At 44.5% G+C, this 21,073-nt stretch overlaps 1 protein-coding gene across 2 annotated transcripts in view; it reads right to left on the bottom strand.

Annotated features, from left to right (window-relative positions):
* ADGRG4 (adhesion G protein-coupled receptor G4) overlaps positions 1-21,073 on the bottom strand; it is a 1,454,718-nt gene that overhangs the window by 624,669 nt on the left and 808,976 nt on the right. For both annotated transcript variants that reach the window (XM_086918649.1, XM_086918650.1), the window contains exon 15: positions 1,779-1,944. In XM_086918649.1, the coding sequence (XP_086774775.1) occupies positions 1,779-1,944 (166 nt within the window). The remainder of the gene's footprint in view (positions 1-1,778; positions 1,945-21,073) is intronic.

Genomic DNA, 21,073 nt, shown 5'->3' on the forward strand with positions numbered 1-21,073 from the left:
GGATTCCCCTCCTTCGGCGCCGGAGTTGGCTCTTCCAGTGGGGTATCGGGAACCGGGATGTCCCCCCCAGCTGCCCCCCTTCTGGGCCTCTTGCCTTTTCCTCCAGGAGCTGCTCCCGCCAAAGGTCGTTTCGGTCCCCCTTCCCCGTCTTTAGCCGCCATCTGCTTCTTCAGATCGGTTACTTCTTTCATGAGCATACGGAGCATCTGATCGGTAGTAACTCGCTTTCCGACTTTCTTAGGCATTCTCAGACAAAAAAGAAAGATTACCACGCTCAAAATTGGCTCTTCGTTCCGTCTCGAGCTCACGTGCAGCGAGGAGGTGCAGCTTCAGAGCACAGGAACAAGAGGATGCTTCCTTGGCTTGTTGCTCCTTTTATCCGTCTTCAGGGCGGGCGTAAACCCGCCCCTGCCTGCCCCAAGGGCGTGGCCGGCCGCGTCAGTGTCTAGGCCAGCCCCCTCCAGGGCGGGAAAAAGCGCGCCCCGGCTGCGCCGCTTCGGGCATACCAGCCGAGGCTCGCCTCCCGCCCAAGATGGCTTCCCGGGGGGATCGTGGTACTCCGCCATACGTTCGGGGGGACCGAATGGTCGCCCCTTTCCATTAAGTGTGGTTGGAGGGGGAATGCAGTCGGAGGGGGATGCAGTCACAGCACCAGGGGAGGGACAGAGAAGGGCAGGAAAGTGAGACAAACGAGAGGGAAGCAGATAGTAACGATTAAGACAACGAGGAGTGTGTCAGAGGCAACAGGAGAGACAATATAAAGGTCTCTAGGACAGAGAGGGGAGAGGTCAGAGAACGCTAAAATGGCAGAGAAGAGAGGTAGAAGAAGAAGCCAGTCATGAAAAGAAAGGAAAATGGCGGGGAGTGCAAAGGTCCAAGTCCAAAAGTCCAGGAAGAGGGCTGCCATAGCCAGGAAGTCCGGGGGTAGAAAGGCATTCCGCAGCAAAGTCATAGCCTCATCGTCCATGAGGAGCTGGGGCTGAGGAGTTTGATTTGGATACCAGGGATCAGGGAAGGAAGATTGCAGGCGCCAAGGTAGCTGATCGCAGAACGGGAGGCAACAAAGTCAGAAAAAGAAAGTTAAACCTTTTTCACAAACCATCGAATCGAAGTTTCACATTTAAAGCCCACTTAACCATTTGCCATATGCTGCCCAAGTATTAACAGACTGGCCAACAATCTCTCTAATTTTACCTTTAAAGGTTCAGATGAAACAGGGTTGCTGCTCTGACTCATCCTGTGTTTTTTCAATTAGGGCACATGCTTTCTCCATAATCAACTTTTCAGATATATTCCCTCTTTTCAATTTGGCTCTGCATCTGTTATGTTACGTTATCAAATTTGTAGAGCGCATGGCTGCCCAGCGACGGGGCGTCCCAGTGCTAGATCCTCAGGTACTGACTGAAGAGCGGGGAAGTAACAGAAGAAAAATCAAGGGAAAAGGGATGTGTCTCTCAAATAGCCTAATGGAGCCCTAAACATTCTTTAAACCCATACATAAAGAAATCCAAACCTCCCAGACTCTCTTGTAAGTGTTTGGGGACAGCAAACACTTACAGAGAAGCAGAGTAGGTTAACCAAAGCACAGAAATATGTGAAACTGTAATTTTGAGTTCTGTCTGTGCCTACTTATACCTACATGCGACCCACATTGTAATCTTGCAAGGTGAAGGAGCCATAGGGATGGGAAAGTTCATGATTGATGCTGCATTTGGACAACTCCCGTGAGATGAGATACACATATAGCAAGCAGATATACTTAAGTTGGGACACTGTACCTCTGGTTTACTGCCTTGAAAATATGACTTAACACTGAAGAAGACTCCGGAAAACAGACTGAGTTCCACTCCAGTCACAGCTACGGCCAGTGCTGTTGCTGTCATATTCATTTGTTGACCATCAAAAGTTACTTTATCCCCCAGTTCCTCGATCAACGTCAAAATCCTTACAGAGAAAGAAAATTGAGAGAAACATGTGTACCGATAAGGCAGACTTTCTTCACAAACTATGGTGTAAAAATCGTAATGCATTTATCATTATCAGACAAGTTAAGATGCAGATAATGGGCATTTCATGTTATATTAATTATTGGGCATCGAAAGTATTTCCGCTTTGTCTGTCATCAATGAGAATTAATGAATAATTTAACAGCAAAATAATGTAGGCATGTGAGCCCACATTAAAGAAAATTCTATTTCTCCAATATGTCACTCACTTTACTAGTCCAAATTGCTAATACATGCAGATTTCAGAATTTTATGACAAGACCGGAGGCTATCATTATGCATTATAGACTTCTACTGCCACTCTCTGGAGCATCTAGATACTCAAAATTACATCATGTATTTTAGAAATTTTAAATATAGAACCACCATTAATATCCCCAGCATTCTATATCTTCTTTTGTTTGCTTCTCCCATGCATCAAAGTACATTTCCATGTTTCTCTTTAGTTAATATCCAGTTGCTTGGCACAGGGAGAGGTTATTCTTTTGCGTATGTTTGACGGGTTTCTCATTTTTAGAAGCAGTGATTTACTGTGAGCAAAAGTATTTTTGTATATTCTGTATGGGTTTTTCAATGTTTTACTGTTTGATTTGGCTTGTTTGATGGTATTCTTAAATTTGGTACGAGGACCCATAGGGTCATGGAGACATAAAAGCTGACTTACTAGGAACTGGTTTGAATTTTTTCAATGATTCACTGTGTTTGTGTGTATGTGGTAGTCCACATAGTCACTTGATTGTGCAGATCCTAAGGGGAGTGTGAAGCAACTCATGCTAATCTGAAAGTTGAGCCCCTATTGGTGTTTAGAGTTCCTTTTTTGTGCTATGTGGGAATTGAGACAACAAAAAGGGTCTTGACTCCTACACTCAGCAAGGCTGAGCCAATCTAAACTGAAGAAACAATACACTTGCCAGTGCTGAGAAGCTAATTTTCAAAACAACTGAATAGAAAAAGCATACATGAAGAATAGCATGAACACTTGCTTTATAAATTGCAACTTTGCTTTTAATTTTTCTGAAGACTATTTTAGTTTTTAGTCATTTTTCGTTTTGTGCATAGGAATACAAAAACAGGGGGGGCTTTATTTACATTTATATACAAACATGAAAAAGACAAATTGGTATGTACAATAAATCAAACAAACTCACAAACAACACATTCTTGGCCATCCATTCATACTATACCACATCCATACTGGTCCCGGTGTCAAAAAGAACCTATATATACAAAATATACAATTTTTGTTGTTTTTACACATTTTACAATTGTTCGTAGAAGTTGAAAAAAGAAAGCAAATAGTCTTTCAGTCGGTTGTCAAGACACTTTCAATGTAAATTCAAAGGGATGACCCGGGACCGGGTCGGTCAACGCGTTTCGAACCCTGAGAGTGCCAGGGTTCCCCTCAGGACCAATAAGTAACTCTATTGTTGGGTCATGGCTCCAACCGTGATTGCGAATGATTGTATTCCAAAATGAAGGTGGAGAGGTAGGTGCTGTGCCGTAGTGCGTGATTGCTAAGGATTCTGTCCCCAATGGATCGGGCTCTGTCGTAGGGTTCCGGCGCAAAATGCGTGGCCGTGCTCCACGCTGGTAAAGAAATCTCTGGAAGATCTGATATTACCAGGTAATTCTACATTGGTTCAGTATATTGATGACTTGCTCGTGGCAGCAAAAACACGAGAAAATTGTGTAACTGATACCATTACTCTTTTAAATCGATTGGCAGATGAAGGACATAAAGTGTCAACTGCAAAATTGCAGTTTTGTAAGCAAGAAGTAAAGTATCTTGGTCACAGAATTGCAAAAGGAACAAGACAAGTGACAATTGAGAGAATTAAAATGATTCGAGCAATTTAGCCTCCGACAACTCAAAGACAGGTCAGAATGTTTCTGGGAATGGTTGGTTACTGTCGACAATGGATTAGTGGATTTTCAGTAATTGCAAAACCACTTCAGAGACTAACAAAAGCAGACACAAAAGATCCAATCAGATTGTCGAAAATTGAACTGGAAGCTTTTGAACAATTAAAGAAAAGCTTATGTGAAGCTCCAGCTCTGGGTATGCCAGATTATGAGAAAGAATTTGAACTGTACTGCAGCGAAAGGGAAGGATGTGCATTGTCTGTTTTGATACAGAGACATGGAAAACTGAGAAAGCCAATTGCATATTTCTCAGCTGTTTTGGATCCTGTTGCAAAAGCTTTGCCAGGTTGCTTAAAAGCAGTGGCTGCAACAAGTGTAAGTCTTGAACAAAGTGAGGGTATCATTATGGGATTTCCTGTAAAAGTATATGTACCTCATTCAGTTGAAATTCTTCTGACCAGAGGTAAAACTCAACATTTGACAAGTAGCAGATTAACAAAATATGAAAAAGCAATTCTGGGATCAGATAATGTTTCTATTGCAAGGTGCGTGAACCTAAATCCTTCCACACTACTGCCAGATGGAATCGTTACAGAGGTAAATAATGAAAGTGACATTGATCATGAATGCCTGGATGTTGTAGATTACTGTACAAAACCACGACAGGACATAAAAGATGTTCCTTTGCCTGAATCAGATCTGGTGTACTTTGTGGATGAGCCCTGTTTGAGAACTGATGAAGGGATTCTGAGAGCAGCATATTCTGTGTGTACAGTTTCAGAGGTTGTTGAGGGTTCACCTCTTGATGGAATTCGTTCTGCTCAAATTGCAGAGCTAATTGGTTTAATTCGGGCTTGTGAAAAAGGAGCTGGCAAAAAGGTAACCATAGTGACTGATAGTCAGTATGGATATGGCGTAGTACATGACTATGGACAGCTATGGTCACAAAGAGGTTATTTAACCTCTGCTGGTACACCAATCAAAAATACAAAATTGATCAAAAGATTGATCGATGGCATTCAGTTACCAGAGCAAATTGCTGTTGTCAAGTGTGCTGCTCACAGGAAGGGAGAAGATTACATCACTAAAGGCAACGCCTATGCAGATGAGATCGCAAGGTACTGCGCAAAGAACAATTATTCAATCAATCGGGAAAAAGACAAAAGTCACACGTTGAATTCTCTTATGCTAATTTCTGTAGTTGAAACATGGCAGGAGGTAAAAGAATTACAAGATGAGGCAGATGAAGAAGAGAAAAACACATGGTTAGAAAAAGAATGCAGACAGCGAGAGGAAGATGGAGTTTGGGTTTACAAAGATGGAAGGCCTGTAATGCCAAACTGCATGATTGCTGGCATGGCACAGATGTACCATGGTCCAGGGCATTTAGGGAGAGATTCTATGATTAGACTATTCAGAGAAACATGGTTCAGTCCAAAATTCAGAATCATTGCAGAGTCACTTTGCCTGTCAACAGATGAATCCGATTAGGAAAACTGTTGTAAACATGGGAACCATAGGACGGGAGGGTGGTCCTTTTACCAGGTTACAGATGGATTTCATTGAAATGCCGATACACAACAGGCTAAAATATGTGCTTGTGTTTGTTTGTCTGTTTTCAAGATGGGTGGAAGCTTTCCCAACTCGTCACATTGACTCAGTCACTGTGGCAAAATTGCTTTTGAGGGAGATCATACCTAGGTACGGATTTCCAGTGACCATTGAAAGTGATTGCGGAACCCATTTTGAAAACAGATTGATGAAATTGATTTGTGAAGCTTTAAACATTGAGCAAAAGCTGCATTGTGCATACAGACCAGAAGCATCAGGTGTTGTTGAACAAATAAATGGAACTATCAAGAACAGAATTTCAAAAATGTGTCTAGCCACAGGAGTGAAGTGGACAGATGCTCTTCCACTTGTTCTGATGTCATTAAGAAGCACTCCAGAGAAAAAGACAGGTCTTAGTCCTCATGACATTGTAATGGGTAGAGTAATGAGGCAAGCATTTGTTCCAGTTGTTAAACTATTGAGTAGTAATGATAGTGCAATCATTGAATACTGTCGGAATCCTTTTGATGTAGTCAATTCTGTGTTTCAAACAAAACAGGTGATGGACCGAATGTGGATAAATGTCACACATTCATCCCAGTCCAAAGATCTGGGCCCAAATCCATCGTTTTTTTGCACTCCACACCACCCTGGGTTAGACAATGGCGATATGCAAATCAGCTCTGACCCTGTGCCCCATGGGAACAGTCCAGTCCGAACTACAAAAGCCATGTCCTTCCCAGAACGGAATCAAGCATCCGAGGACCGGACCGGTTTCGAGGTAACACCTCTCATCAGCCCGGCTAGCTTGACTCCAGTGGTGTGGAGTGCCTGGGACCCACGTCTGGGCATCCCCAGCGCACTTAGGGCGGCAATTGCAAACAAAACAGGTGATGGACCGAATGTGGATCAATGTCACACATTCATCCCAGTCCAAAGATCTGGGCCCAAATCCATCGTTTTTTTGCACTCCACACCACCCTGGGTTAGACAATGGCGATATGCAAATCAGCTCTGACCCTGTGCCCCATGGGAACAGTCCAGTCCGAACTACAAAAGCCATGTCCTTCCCAGAACGGAATCAAGCATCCGAGGACCGGACCGGTTTCGAGGTAACACCTCTCATCAGCCCGGCTAGCTTGACTCCAGTGGTGTGGAGTGCCTGGGACCCACGTCTGGGCATCCCCAGCGCACTTAGGGCGGCAATTGCAAACAAAACAGGTGATGGACCGAATGTGGATCAATGTCACACATTCATCCCAGTCCAAAGATCTGGGCCCAAATCCATCGTTTCTTTGCACTCCACACCACCCTGGGTTAGACAATGGCGATATGCAAATCAGCTCTGACCCTTTGCCCCATGGGAACAGTCCAGTCCGAACTACAAAAGCCATGTCCTTCCCAGAACGGAATCAAGCATCCGAGGACCGGACCGGTTTCGAGGTAACACCTCTCATTAGCCCGGCTAGCTTGACTCCAGTGGTGTGGAGTGCCTGGGACCCACGTCTGGGCATCCCCAGCGCACTTAGGGCGGCAATTGCAAACAAAACAGGTGAATGACCGAATGTGGATCAATGTCACACATTCATCCCAGTCCAAAGATCTGGGCCCAAATCCATCGTTTTTTTGCACTCCACACCACCCTGGGTTAGACAATGGCGATATGCAAATCAGCTCTGACCCTTTGCCCCATGGGAACAGTCCAGTCCGAACTACAAAAGCCATGTCCTTCCCAGAACGGAATCAAGCATCCGAGGACCGGACCAATTTCGAGGTAACACCTCTCATCAGCCCGGCTAGCTTGACTCCAGTGGTGTGGAGTGCCTGGGACCCACGTCTGGGCATCCCCAGCGCACTTAGGGCGGCAATTGCAAACAAAACAGGTGAATGACCGAATGTGGATCAATGTCACACATTCATCCCAGTCCAAAGATCTGGGCCCAAATCCATCGTTTTTTTGCACTCCACACCACCCTGGGTTAGACAATGGCGATATGCAAATCAGCTCTGACCCTGTGCCCCATGGGAACAGTCCAGTCCGAACTACAAAAGCCATGTCCTTCCCAGAACGGAATCAAGCATCCGAGGACCGGACCGGTTTCGAGGTAACACCTCTCATCAGCCCGGCTAGCTTGACTCCAGTGGTGTGGAGTGCCTGGGACCCACGTCTGGGCATCCCCAGCGCACTTAGGGCGGCAATTGCAAACAAAACAGGTGATGGACCGAATGTGGATCAATGTCACACATTCATCCCAGTCCAAAGATCTGGTCCCAAATCCATCGTTTTTTTGCACTCCACACCACCCTGGGTTAGACAATGGCGATATGCAAATCAGCTCTGACCCTTTGCCCCATGGGAACAGTCCAGTCCGAACTACAAAAGCCATGTCCTTCCCAGAACGGAATCAAGCATCCGAGGACCGGACCGGTTTCGAGGTAACACCTCTCATCAGCCCTGCTAGCTTGACTCCAGTGGTGTGGAGTGCCTGGGACCCACGTCTGGGCATCCTCAGCGCACTTAGGGCGGCAATTGCAAACAAAACAGGTGATGGACCGAATGTGGATCAATGTCACACATTCATCTCAGTCCAAAGATCTGGGCCCAAATCCATCGTTTTTTTGCACTCCACACCACCCTGGGTTAGACAATGGCGATATGCAAATCAGCTCTGACCCTGTGCCCCATGGGAACAGTCCAGTCCGAACTACAAAAGCCATGTCCTTCCCAGAACGGAATCAAGCATCCGAGGACCGGACCGGTTTCGAGGTAACACCTCTCATCAGCCCGGCTAGCTTGACTCCAGTGGTGTGGAGTGCCTGGGACCCACGTCTGGGCATCCCCAGCGCACTTAGGGCGGCAATTGCAAACAAAACAGGTGATGGACCGAATGTGGATCAATGTCACACATTCATCCCAGTCCAAAGATCTGGGCCCAAATCCATCGTTTTTTTGCACTCCACACCACCCTGGGTTAGACAATGGCGATATGCAAATCAGCTCTGACCCTGTGCCCCATGGGAACAGTCCAGTCCGAACTACAAAAGCCATGTCCTTCCCAGAACGGAATCAAGCATCCGAGGACCGGACCGGTTTCGAGGTAACACCTCTCATCAGCCCGGCTAGCTTGACTCCAGTGGTGTGGAGTGCCTGGGACCCACGTCTGGGCATCCCCAGCGCACTTAGGGCGGCAATTGCAAACAAAACAGGTGATGGACCGAATGTAGATCAATGTCACACATTCATCCCAGTCCAAAGATCTGGGCCCGAATCCATTGTTTTTTTGCACTCCACACCACCCTGGGTTAGACAATGGCGATATGCAAATCAGCTCTGACCCTGTGCCCCATGGGAACAGTCCAGTCCGAACTACAAAAGCCATGTCCTTCCCAGAACGGAATCAAGCATCCGAGGACCGGACCGGTTTCGAGGTAACACCTCTCATCAGCCTTGCTAGCTTGACTCCAGTGGTGTGGAGTGCCTGGGACCCACGTCTGGGCATCCCCAGCGCACTTAGGGCGGCAATTGCAAACAAAACAGGTGATGGACCGAATGTGGATCAATGTCACACATTCATCCCAGTCCAAAGATCTGGGCCCCAATCCATCGTTTTTTTGCACTCCACACCACCCTGGGTTAGACAATGGCGATATGCAAATCAGCGCTGACCCTGTGCCCCATGGGAACAGTCCAGTCCGAACTACAAAAGCCATGTCCTTCCCAGAACGGAATCAAGCATCCGAGGACCCGACCGGTTTCGAGGTAACACCTCTCATCAGCCCGGCTAGCTTGACTCCAGTGGTGTGGAGTGCCTGGGACCCACGTCTGGGCATCCCCAGCGCACTTAGGGCGGCAATTGCAAACAAAACAGGTGATGGACTGAATGTGGATCAATGTCACACATTCATCCCAGTCCAAAGATCTGGGCCCAAATCCATCGTTTTCAAGTCTGTGTTTCATCAGGTGGGACAGATGTAATTACAAAGGAGAAAGAACAAGCTCATGATTTGTTGCCTGGAGACTGGGTGAGGACTAAAGTACACCGAAGAAGAAATTGTTTAGTACCAAGGTGGCAAAGAGCAAGACAAGTCATTTTGGTCACTACAAATGCAGTCAAGTGCAAAGGGCTGAAAAGGTGGGTGCATGGAGCCACACAATTCGTGTACTACCTCCTGAAAATCTTGATGAAGATAGTGAGACAACTGATTCAGATTCAGAAGGAAATCCAGAAGATCTTGAGTCTGAAGATCCGCAAGAAAATCAACATCTGGAGAATCTAGATGAGAATCAGAACTTGAATGAAGAAGATCTGAATATCGAAACTGGAGATCAGGGTGTTGATGAAGACCTGCTAGAAAAAGAATCTCAAAAAGAAAAACGAGATTCAGGAGCAGAAGATTCTGAGCAAGATGAAAATCTAAACCAGGAGAGTACTGAAAGGCAAAGAAGTAACTCTGTGCGCAGAAGCAAGAAACCTGAAACTGGGAAGCTAAAGGTGATTCCTGAAGAGGAGGAAGAATTACCAAGTACCAGCTGTGATGTTTCTAATGGAGTGAGGTTGCCGAGTAAAGAAGTTCCTAGGTACAAATTTGAAGTCTCAGATACAGACACTGATGTAAGTGATGAAGAATCTGAAATAAGAAAATTCAGAAAAAGAGCTTGGAAAGCTGAATGTAACGTAAACGTGCCAAAGAAGAAAATTTCGAGGAAAGGAGATATTTGGCCTGAAGACAATTTGAAATTCAAACTGGTGAAGAAATCAAAAGAGCAAATCAACTAAGTATCTAGTCTGGGAGGTGACTCTGATAAAAAGACGAGAAAAACAAGAAAATAGAAGTAATTACTAGAAAGACAAGAAGAGTGATTAAGCCAAATCAGAAATATAAGTCTCCAGAGTGGGCTTACATTATCATACCGCCAATTGTTGAGGTGGAAAGCAGTAGTCAGGAAGATTTGGAAGAAGAAGTTAGTGCCAAAGATTGATATCATTAAAGTTTAGATTTGGGTTTGGATTCCTGGCAGAAGGCTGAAGAAAATGTGTTAGGTGACTTTAGGTCGAAGAAATTGTGTTTAGTTGAAAAGCACATATTCATGTGACGCAAGGTCAAAGAAAAGCTGTTTAGGATTTCATTAAAAAAACATTTTTTAAAGGGGGGAATATAGTTTACTCACATTACAGTTACTCACATTATTTTAAATTTTTGTTTTTCAAATTCTGATTGTTTTTCAAAATGCCTAGTTCAGATACTTCAAGGTGTTCAATTTTGAGAAAATGTTGCAAAATGTCTTCAATTTGTGTGGTTTTATTAATTTTAGTTTGGTTAATATTAGCTGTAGTGTACCCTTTTGGTATTGACAAACGGAAACTCAAGACTAACATAACAAGTAAGGTTGAGAGTAAACATGAGAAACATGCTGGCAAGTCTAGCAGAGTTATTGAGCATAATCCAGAGATCCATCAATATAGATCTGTTGGAGATTTCTCTAGAAATTCATTTTCAAGGCTTCTGTCTGAATATGTTAAAGTAATGAATGTTAAAGATTGTTATGTTTGTGTGAAGCTGCCTGCTTCTGTTTCAGAGGGGGTTACCTATAATATGTTACCCCTCTCTTATGGCATTACTTGCAGTGTAATTGCTAGTCTGTTTTATCAAACTGGTCGTCTGGAGTATTATTACTCAGATTTTGATGAGGTTTTTGCAAATCTCAAAGTTGTAAATAGCTTAAACAAAGTTAGGCCTGCGAAACAGATGAGGGAATTCTTTTTAGTTACTAATGAACCCAATTATGAGTATGCTTATAGAAATAATTTAACATGCAAAATGAGAGCAGAAGAAAAGACTTTCCTGAACATGGTTGAGGAAAGAAGGGCTGTTTACAAAATAAATGAGATGCTTAAACATGCTAAGTCTAAGTACTGGCAAATGGAGGATGCTAAGCTAAATGGTGTTAACACAAATGCAGCTATTCATATAGATGAACCAGTTAGTGGTAAATTTTGCATTAGAAGAGATAACACTTTGTATGATAACTTTTTTGTGGGTGCTAGTCAATGTGAAGATACCTATCGTATTGTAGGGGGATGGGGATTTAAAGGTGGTAAGGATCCAATTTTCCCTGGAATTTATTTTATCTGTGGTAACAAAGCATATTTTAGCCTCCCAGACCATTGGTATGGGACGTGTTATCTTGGATTAGTTTTTCCAAAAATTTTTCATGTTGACAGAAATGAAAATGGTACTTTTGAATTCGGGGAACACCTGAATAGGTACAAAAGAGAAAGTTTTACAGAGGTCCTGGGAGACATTTTTGGTGCTGTCATTCCTATGGTAGGAATTACCATGAATTCAATTAAAATCAGAAAAGTGTCCACAATTGTGGATAGATTGTCAACAGATACTGCACGTGGTTTCCAATTAGTTAATACAGAACTTGTTGCTACCAGAAGCATGGTTATGCAGAATCGTCTTGCATTAGACATTCTGCTTGCAAAAGAGGGAGGAGTCTGTGGGGTCTTACATGTCCAGCATTGCTGTACTTATATACCTGACAAAAGTCGGGATATAGAGTTGCTTGTTAAGAACATTACACAGTTTCATGAAGAGAGAGAACCCCTGGAAGAAGAAAGTTTCACAGAACGAATAGACAAAAGAATGGAGGCAATTAAAGATTGGTTTTCAGAAATTGGTAGCTCAATCATCGGCAAAGTCAAAGTCAAAGTCAAATAATTTATATAGCGCGCTACATACCCAGAGGGTCTCAAGGCGCTAGAGGAAGGGAGGGGAATTACTTATCGATTATCCAAGTTTTAAGTTACTTTCTGAATGCTGGGTGGTTCTGAGTGAGGCGAAGGTGAGTGGGAAGTGAGTTCCAGGTTTTAGCTGCCAGGTAGGAGAAGGATCTTCCTCCCATGGTGGTTTTGTTGATGCGAGGTACGTCAGCAAGGGCTTGGTTGGAGGAGCGAAGTTGACAGGAGGGCGTATAGAAGGAAAGTCGTGTGTTGAGGCAATCAGGTCCAAGTTCGTAGAGTGCTTTGTGTGCGTGGGTTAGGAGGCGGAATGTTATCCTCTTATTGACGGGGAGCCAGTGGAGGTTTTTTGAGTGACTCGAAATGTGGTTGTTACGTTGGATGTCTAGTATGAGTCTGGCTGATGCGTTCTGGATGCGTTGGAGTTTTTTTCTGAAGTTTTGCGGTGGTACCGGCTTATAGGGTGTTACCGTAGTCCAGGCGGCTCGTGACCAGTGCGTGGGTGACCGTTTTTCTAGTTTCGGTGGGGAGCCAGCGAAATGTTTTTTTGAGCATGCGAAGAATATTGAAGCAGGATGATGAGACGGCGTTGACTTGTCTGTTCATCGAGAGTGAGGAGTCCAGGATGACGCCCAGGTTCCGTGCGTGGTCCGTCGGGATGGGTGCTCTTCCAAGGCCTTTGGCCACCAGGAGTCATCCCAGGTGGAGGGGGAGGTACCTAGGATAAGGACTTCTGTTTTGTCTGAGTTCAGTTTCAGACGGCTGTGCTTCATCCACTCGGCTACTTCTTTCATTCCTTCATGTAGGTTGGTTTTGGCGGTGCTAGGGTCTTTGGTGAGTGAGAGGATCAGTTGAGTGTCATCAGCGTAGGAGATGATGTTGAGGTTGTGTTGGTGTGCGATGGTCGCGAGGGGGCTCATGTATACGTTGAAGAGGGTGGGGCTGAGTGAAGATCCTTGTGGCACGCCGCAAATGACTTCAGTGGCTTCAGACTTGAATGGTGGAAGGCGGACTCTCTGAGTTCTTCCGGTAAGAAAGGAGGTGATCCATTCCAGTGCTTTTCCTTGGATTCCGATGTTTCTGAGGTGTTGTAGGAGGGTGCTATGGCAGACTGTGTCGAAGGCTGCAGAGAGGTCGAGGAGGATGAGGGCGACTGTGTCTCCATTGTCCAGTAGAGTTTGAATGTCGTCTGTTGCTGCGATGAGGGCGGTCTCAGTGCTGTGTTTGGCTCGGAAGCCGGACTGTGAGGAGTCGAGGGATTTATTGGTTTCGAGGAAGGCGGCGAGCTGGTTGTTGACAGCTTTCTCGATGACTTTGGCCGGGAATGGTAGGAGCGAGATGGGGCGGTAGTTTTTGAGGGGTCAGCTGTGGGTTTTTTCAGAAGGGCGCTGAGTTTGGCGTGTTTCCAGCTTTCCAGGAAGGTGGCGGAGTTGAGGGAGCAGTTGATGACGTCTCGGAGGTGTGGTGCTATGATGGAGTCTGCTTTGTTGAAGATATGGTGAGGGCATGGGTCTGTAGGGGATCCTGAGTGAATGGAGTTCATCAAGCGGATGGTGTCTTCAGTGGAGATTGGGTTCCATTCGTTAAGGATGTTCAAGGGGGGTGAGGGTACGGCAGAAGGATGAGAGGGTAGGTCTCCAGGTTGGTTGTCGAAGCTGTTGTGGATGTCTGCTATTTTGTTGTGGAAGAACGAGGCTAGGGAGTCGCAAAGGGTTTAGGAGGGGGTGATGTCGTTGGAGTTAGCTGAGGGGTTGGTAAATTCTTTGACAATGTTGAATAATTCCTTGCTGTTGTGAGCGTTGTTGTCTAGTCGGTCTTTAAGTGCAGTTTTTTTGGCAGTCCAGATCAGTTGATGGTGTGTGCGGGTAGCATTTTTGAAGGCGTCCTTGGTGCTGGTGTTTGGGTCTTTTTTCCAGGCCTTTTCAAGGGAGCGGCAGAGTTTCTTGGATTTCTTAAGGTCATCGTTGAACCAGGAAGCGTTTTTGCTGCCTGGTTTGAGTTGCAGTTTTTTCAAAAGTGCTAGGTTGTCGGCGCTGTTGGTTAGCCATTGATTGAGGTTAGTGGCTGCTTAGTTGGGGTTCGAAGAGTGGGTAGGGGGGTTTTGAAGAAGCGATGAGGAGATCTGGTCGATGGTGATTTTGTTCCAGTTTCTACGCAGAGTAGGTTGAGGATGGTTGTGGGTTGTGGTCTTTTTGTAGACAAAGTGAACGCAGCTGTGGTCTGTCCAATGGAGAACTGTGGTGTGACTGAAGGAGATATGCTTGCTAGAAGTGAAGATGGGGTCGAGTGTGTGACCTGAGTAGTGGGTGGGGGTGTTAACAAGTTGTTTGAGTCCAAGGTTGGCAAGATTGTCCAGTAGGGTGGAGGCGTTGCTGTCGTTGCTCTTTTCCAGGTGAAAATTGAGGTCTCCCAGTAGAATGTAGTCCTCGGAGGGGAGGGCGTGTGGGGTGATAAAGTCAGTGATTTCTTCACTGAATTGTGCACGGGGTCCTGGAGGTCGGTAGAGGAGGGTGCCTCTGAGTGTGGTCTTGGGGTCGGTGTGGATCTGGAAGTGAAGGTGTTCGGCGCTAGTGAGGTTGACGTCAGAGCTGGTTGAGATGTGGATGGAATTCTTATGGACGATGGCGATGCCTCCTCCTGTTTGCTTGATGCGGTCCTTTCGGATGATCTTGTAGCCTTCCGGAATGGCAATGTTGATGTCTGGGGCTGAGGAGGCGTTCATCCATGTTTCAGTTAGGAAGACGACGTCCGGAGAGATGGTGTCTAGTAGATTCCAAAGGTCGATGGCGTGTCTGTGGACCGAGCGGGTGTTGAGCAGGATGCATTGTAGGTGGTTGGTGTCGGGTCTCTGTTTGGTGTTAGTGGAAGAGGAGTTGGTTTTGCTGCAGTCATACTTGCAGGAGTTGCATGAGAATGGTCCATGGGTGTGTCCGGGAGCGACTTGGGTGCAGGTGGAGATTCGGCCTGGGTTAAGGACTACAAGGGTGGGAGCGTCGTATTTAATGCGGGTGGGGCGAGGGCCAAGGGGTCTGGCGCTGGGCACGGGCCAGGCGCAGACGGGCGTAGACGGGCTTACCTTTGGCTTACCTTCGGCGCGAATGGGGCGCGACCGCTGTGCGTGACCGCTGTGCGCTAATGCATCTGTCATATATGGATAGTGGAGGGGGAGAGGCGAGGGAGGAGCTGCTGGGAGGCGGGTGCGTGGTGTAGGGGGCGGGCTCCGGCCACAACAACAACAACACAGGTAATGGCGGCTCAAAGGCAATACCCGACCGAGTTGGGGAGATATAGTTAATTAATTATTCTGTGGTGAGTAGCGGGGCGCAGAACAGTCAAGCAGACAAACAAAGCGCTATTTCTAACGAGCAAAGGCACTGTAAAATAATGCTTCAATCAATGTAGGCACTCTCACAGCGCTAACGAAACACAGCAAATTCTATCGAGCAGAGGCGCAGTTAAATAATGCTTCAGTCAATGTAGGCACTGTAGCAGCGCTAACGATACCCAGCCATCGTTCAGGAAAGAGCAGGGCAGGAGGGAGCGACCGTATCCAACAGAGTCAGGACGGTCACAGCGTCACGATGTACACGAGGAAGCCTTGCCTCTGAGTGGGAGTGAGGAGCTGCTGGGAGGCGGGTGCGTGGTGTAGGGGGCGGGCTCCGGCCACAACAACAACAACACAGGTAATGGCGGCTCAAAGGCAATAGCCGACCGGGTTGGGGAGATATAGTTAATTAATTATTCTGTGGTGAGTAGCGGGGCGCAGAACAGTCAAGCAGACAAACAAAGCGCTATTTCTAACGAGCAAAGGCACTGTAAAATAATGCTTCAATCAATGTAGGCACTCTCACAGCGCTAACGAAACACAGCAAATTCTATCGAGCAGAGGCGCAGTTAAATAATGCTTCAGTCAATGTAGGCACTGTTGCAGCGCTAACGATACCCAGCCAGCGTTCAGGATAGTGATATTGCTGCTAAAAACTAGTTGCATGATTCACAAAAGGAAGAAGCATCAGAAAGAAAAGAGGAGGATTTATAAACTCAGAAAGGAACAGGAGAAGGAATACGAGTTAGAAGAGATGCGAAGGGCTCAGTTTGAAAGTGTTGACCAGACAGCAGAAACAGGGGTTTAGGGAGTCTAATACAGAGAGAGTTCAAAGTGTGATGTCTCTAAATTGGGTTCAAAATTTCCTGAAATTTTTGGGTGTTGTTTGGTGATTTTTAAATCACCAGATGAGGGAGTTGATGGAGCGAGTTTCAGAATTCATTTTATTCTGACTCGTGAAGTGAATTGTCTGTAACATGAACTAATTTATTAATGAATCGTTGTAATATTAATTCAACCTAGAGTTAAATTACATTCACGACCACGTGGGATTAACATTATGTGCTCTTGTTGCATTTGCAAGTTTGTCTTGTAACACATGATTAATATTGTCTTGTTCGTCCTATTGTCCTTGTCACAATTAAATGCGGCTGATCATTTAATGGCATGTGCTTTCATTATGTGTGCTTGAGTGTTTGTCCTATGTCGTGACTGTTTGTCTATGTATTGTTCGATCAATCTTTTTACTCTTTCAGATATATAAAGAATCCAGCTGGTCATTAAGAAGAATGGTAGATATTAAATGTGCTGCTTTATTTGTTTGCTTCTGCTAGGATGACATTTATTACTGGGTTAAAATATTAGCATTGAAGGGTGGGTAACAGAAGGGTTTATTTAGCATGAATTAATTACCTTTTTGTGTTTGTTTAAATACTAGCTCGAGTGAAAGGTGTGAGGCCTAGTTCTAATGAAAAGTTGGTTGGCCTGACAAAATGGAGCTGAGCACGGCAGTGTCGGTGTTGTCATTGAAAAACTTCCAAGGAAACGTGCAGAAGCTCAAACAATGGACGATCTGTGCATCTAGCTTCGGAAGCAAAAGCGTCAAGGCCAAGGAAGCGTGTAAAGGCAGCTTGGCTAAAATCCTGGAGGAAACGAATATGACTTTGGTTAAATGTTACAACTCTGGGAAGTCAGTGTTGCTTCTGTCAATGGACAATGACATAATGATGTCATAGAGACTGATGCGTTGGCCTCTCGGTGGTCTGATGGTTGACAACCAATTAGGTTGCTGCATTTTACTCAAATATAACATTTAGTTAGATTAGTGAGTCAGAAAGGTATAAAAGTTAAGCCCTTTGAGGGGAGCGGGGCTGACTGTTTCCTGAGGGCGAAGTTCTGTCCGTTTTCCTTTGGACACGTAAGACTTGATAATAAATGTTATTTCTTTACAGGTCAGAAAGCTTAACTTAGGGTATAGGGTTGATGTTTTCTTTAATTCATTATATCTGTGCAATGTTGAAGTGCCAGACCTTTTGAGCCAAAAATCTTATGATTAAAATTGATTTAATAAAAATGTTTGAAATTAATAAATGAGCTAATAAAGATTATGAAACTTTGAAACTTTTAAAAATAAAAGACTTAAAACGTCAAGCTGGTCTTGATTATTTAGTCGTTACCATTAGCTGATCTCATTGGCCTCAGTGGTCTAATAAAATGTTTCTTTGTCTATCTATGAATATAAACGTTATACTGCAGTTGTAAATATTGTAAATATGAATTTCATAGTGTGAATAATTAGGCCACATGATTCAGCTTCATAATATTCTGTCATAAGTTGTATGGGCCTTAGTTTGATTAGTATGGTGAGTATTAGGTAGAGAATGGTGACGCATGTGTGACAGAATTTCTATAGTGACGCTGGATCCGTAGAAATGGGGCTCGCCAGCCCTGCTGGCTATAAAATCCAGAGCAGCGGGTTGAGGAGGAGGGGTGGGAGTGATCTTCAAGGAGGAATTGAACTTTGTGCCCCTGAAGATAGATGAGGTTGTGGGGATAGAACTCATGGGCTTGGGGCTGCAGGAACTTAGAGGTAGCCTATTTACAGGAATGGTATGCTATAGACCCCCAGGGCATGTTACTCAATACCCAAAACTTTTAGATACCATCACAAATTTGACATTAGCACACTCCAGAACGATCATACTGGGAGACTTTAATTTGAGGGACAACGGGAGTCTAAGCAGCCATTTGAGAGATCTGAGGCATACATGTGCAAATATTAGCCTACAACAACTAGTAAAACACCCCACTCATCAGAGGGGACATATCCTTGACCTTCTGTTCACCAATCAATCTGAAACTGAAGTGTTAAATATAATACTACAAAACTGGACTGATCACTATTTAATTCATTTTAATATCATGTTACCTTATCCAGAGGATAATACTAATCGCCCAGCGACTTACCGGAGATCCCACTCGACCCTCCCAAATGTCAACCTTTTTGCCCATACCGCTACAGTAGAGGAGAATTACAAAATGTATTATAATTACATAACTGACACCTTGGATCAGCTAATCCCGGTAAAGAAGCTTAAAAATAGAAACAAAACTACAGCACCTTGGTACAGTGAAGAAATGAAACAACTACGTCTGACATGCAAGAAGGCAGAGAGGAAGTGGAGAAAGAAGTACCTAGAGCCAGATAAGAATGAACTGAGATTAGCGCAGGCTAAATATAAGGAGCTCATCCTAAAGTCCAAGGTGGACTTCTATGCTAACTCTATGCTAACTCTATTTCACAGGCGAATAATGGTACAAAAGCCCATTTTTAAGATCATTAAGGATCTCTCTGCCCGATTTGCCTGAGTAATAAAGTGGTAGCATCGCAGAAACTGTGCAACGAGATTGCCTTTTACTTTTCAGACAAAATTGCCAAAATTGCTGGTGCTTTCCACCTTAACAATACTGGTGATCAGGACAACTTTGTACAGATGACAGATGAGGACCCGCTGCAGATAACTACCCTGGACAATTTCCAGACTCTCACTGACACCTCTTTTAATAACTTGGCCCATAGTGTGTCCTCAAGCTCCTCCCTTGACCACCTCCCCCACAGAAATTCGAAGACTTTTGGCCAAGATACCTTCCCCTGGCTGCGGCAGATTTCTAATCAGTCCTTAGAAGAAGGTACGGTCCCGGAGGGATGGAAGCAAGCTGTGGTGACACCCTTGATTAAGAAGCCCTCATTGGACCCTACAATTCCAGCAAGTTTTAGACCCATTTCCCTGCTGCCTTACCCAATTAAAATCTTGCAAAAGGCCGTAAGCAAGATTTTATCGTGCTTCCTGGAGGATAACCAACTGCTGGATAGGGACCAATTTGGGTTCCCTTCAGGTCCTGGGACCGAGACGGCTTTGGCAACCATGTTGGATAACCTACGTATGCGGGGCGACAACGGAAATGTCACTGTTCTAGTACTTCTCGATATGTTGGCCGCATTTGACACGGTGAGCCATTCAAGTTTAGTGGAGAGACTGGGTGAAGGGACGGGCTTTGCAGTGGTTGCAGTCCTACCTAGCAGGGAGACAGCAGGTGGTGACCTTAGCACCGTTCACCTCCAGTAAATCCCCGGTAGTTTATGGGGTACCGCAGGGCTCTGCGATCAGCCCTATTCTATTTAATATCTATCTGCAGCCCCTGTTTTCCATCAGTAAATCATTCGGAGTCGACCTGGTCAACTACGCTGACGATACACAATTTATATATATCACTAGAAAAAAGTATGTTTCTTGTCACTCGGTCGCACGCATGTGAACACTTCAGTGTAAATATCACTCGCGGTTTTTTGTGAACTTTCACCACAATTTATATGCCGACGTTGTTGAATAGTCCACCTCGGAAACCGCGGTTATTAGTATAATCACAACACAATTGTCACCATTTTTTCAGGATAATATTGTGTATTTGGTTGAATTAAATGTATTTCTGTTTCCCCCTTCTCCTTCATTCCTTAGGCAAAAGAGGCTTATATTCAAAGGCAATTATTGTTTTGTCCTGATGATGGACCCCATCATTTAGTAGGGGTCCGAAACGCCGTCGACCTTGAGTACCATATACTTGTGTAATGAATCTCTATGCAATGCTATGTAATGGTACCTACAAAAATTTCTCTGTATGATTGGAACTCTACAGAAACTGCTGCTCTTGCCTTGCAAGCCCTTTGATGTGTTGTCTGTGTCTATGTATTGTTGTGGTTGGGTACAGGCTTGTGCCCCACGCACGTGAATTGTTGAAGGTATTACGTTGTGTTATAAATTCTTAATTAAGTATAAACTTTGAAGACCTCTGTCCGGCTGGGCATGTCTTCAGTAATATAGAACTGACTGAGTCTATATTTATTTTCAACTATCCTCTGTTTCCTTGCTTGGGACCATTGTTGTGTTTGTATAATACGCTCCCCAGGGTCCCTCGCCGATACTATTGGGGTCCCTTGTTGTTTGTAAAAGACGATACACAACTGGCATTCTCCCTGGAAGGGAAACACGCAGTATCCATGGACACGTTTCAGGAGTGTATGTGTATGTTCCTGGCTGGCTCCGGAGAAACTCCTTGCAGTTTAATGGTGGGAAAACTGAGGTGGTGTACTGGGTGCACAGACAAAATATCGACTCCAAAATATCGAATGGACAAAATATCGAGTTAAAAATATCGACTACAATAAAATATCGATAACAAAAATATCGTTGGTCAAAATATCGATTAAATTATTGATAAAAAAATATCGAGTACAAAAATATCGACTCAAAAAAATTGACAAGACAAAATATTGATAAATAGTCAAAGTAAAAAATATAGATAATATGTAGAAAATAGGTTAAAACAAAATTTATTTTTAATTAATAGTAATATAAATTGTAGTTAAAGTTTAGGAGCGGGATGTTGGGTTAATAGGGGATAAGGGTGGGGAGTAATTTAATAATAATGAATTAATTAATATATGTTTGTAAATATTTTTAATTCATAATTAATTGGTAATTAATTAATATTAATTAGTTAATAAATTAATATAATTTTGTACA

This window comes from Lissotriton vulgaris, chromosome 4_1 (assembly GCF_964263255.1).
Source record: "Lissotriton vulgaris chromosome 4_1, aLisVul1.2, whole genome shotgun sequence".
Taxonomy (NCBI): Eukaryota; Metazoa; Chordata; class Amphibia; order Caudata; family Salamandridae; genus Lissotriton; species Lissotriton vulgaris.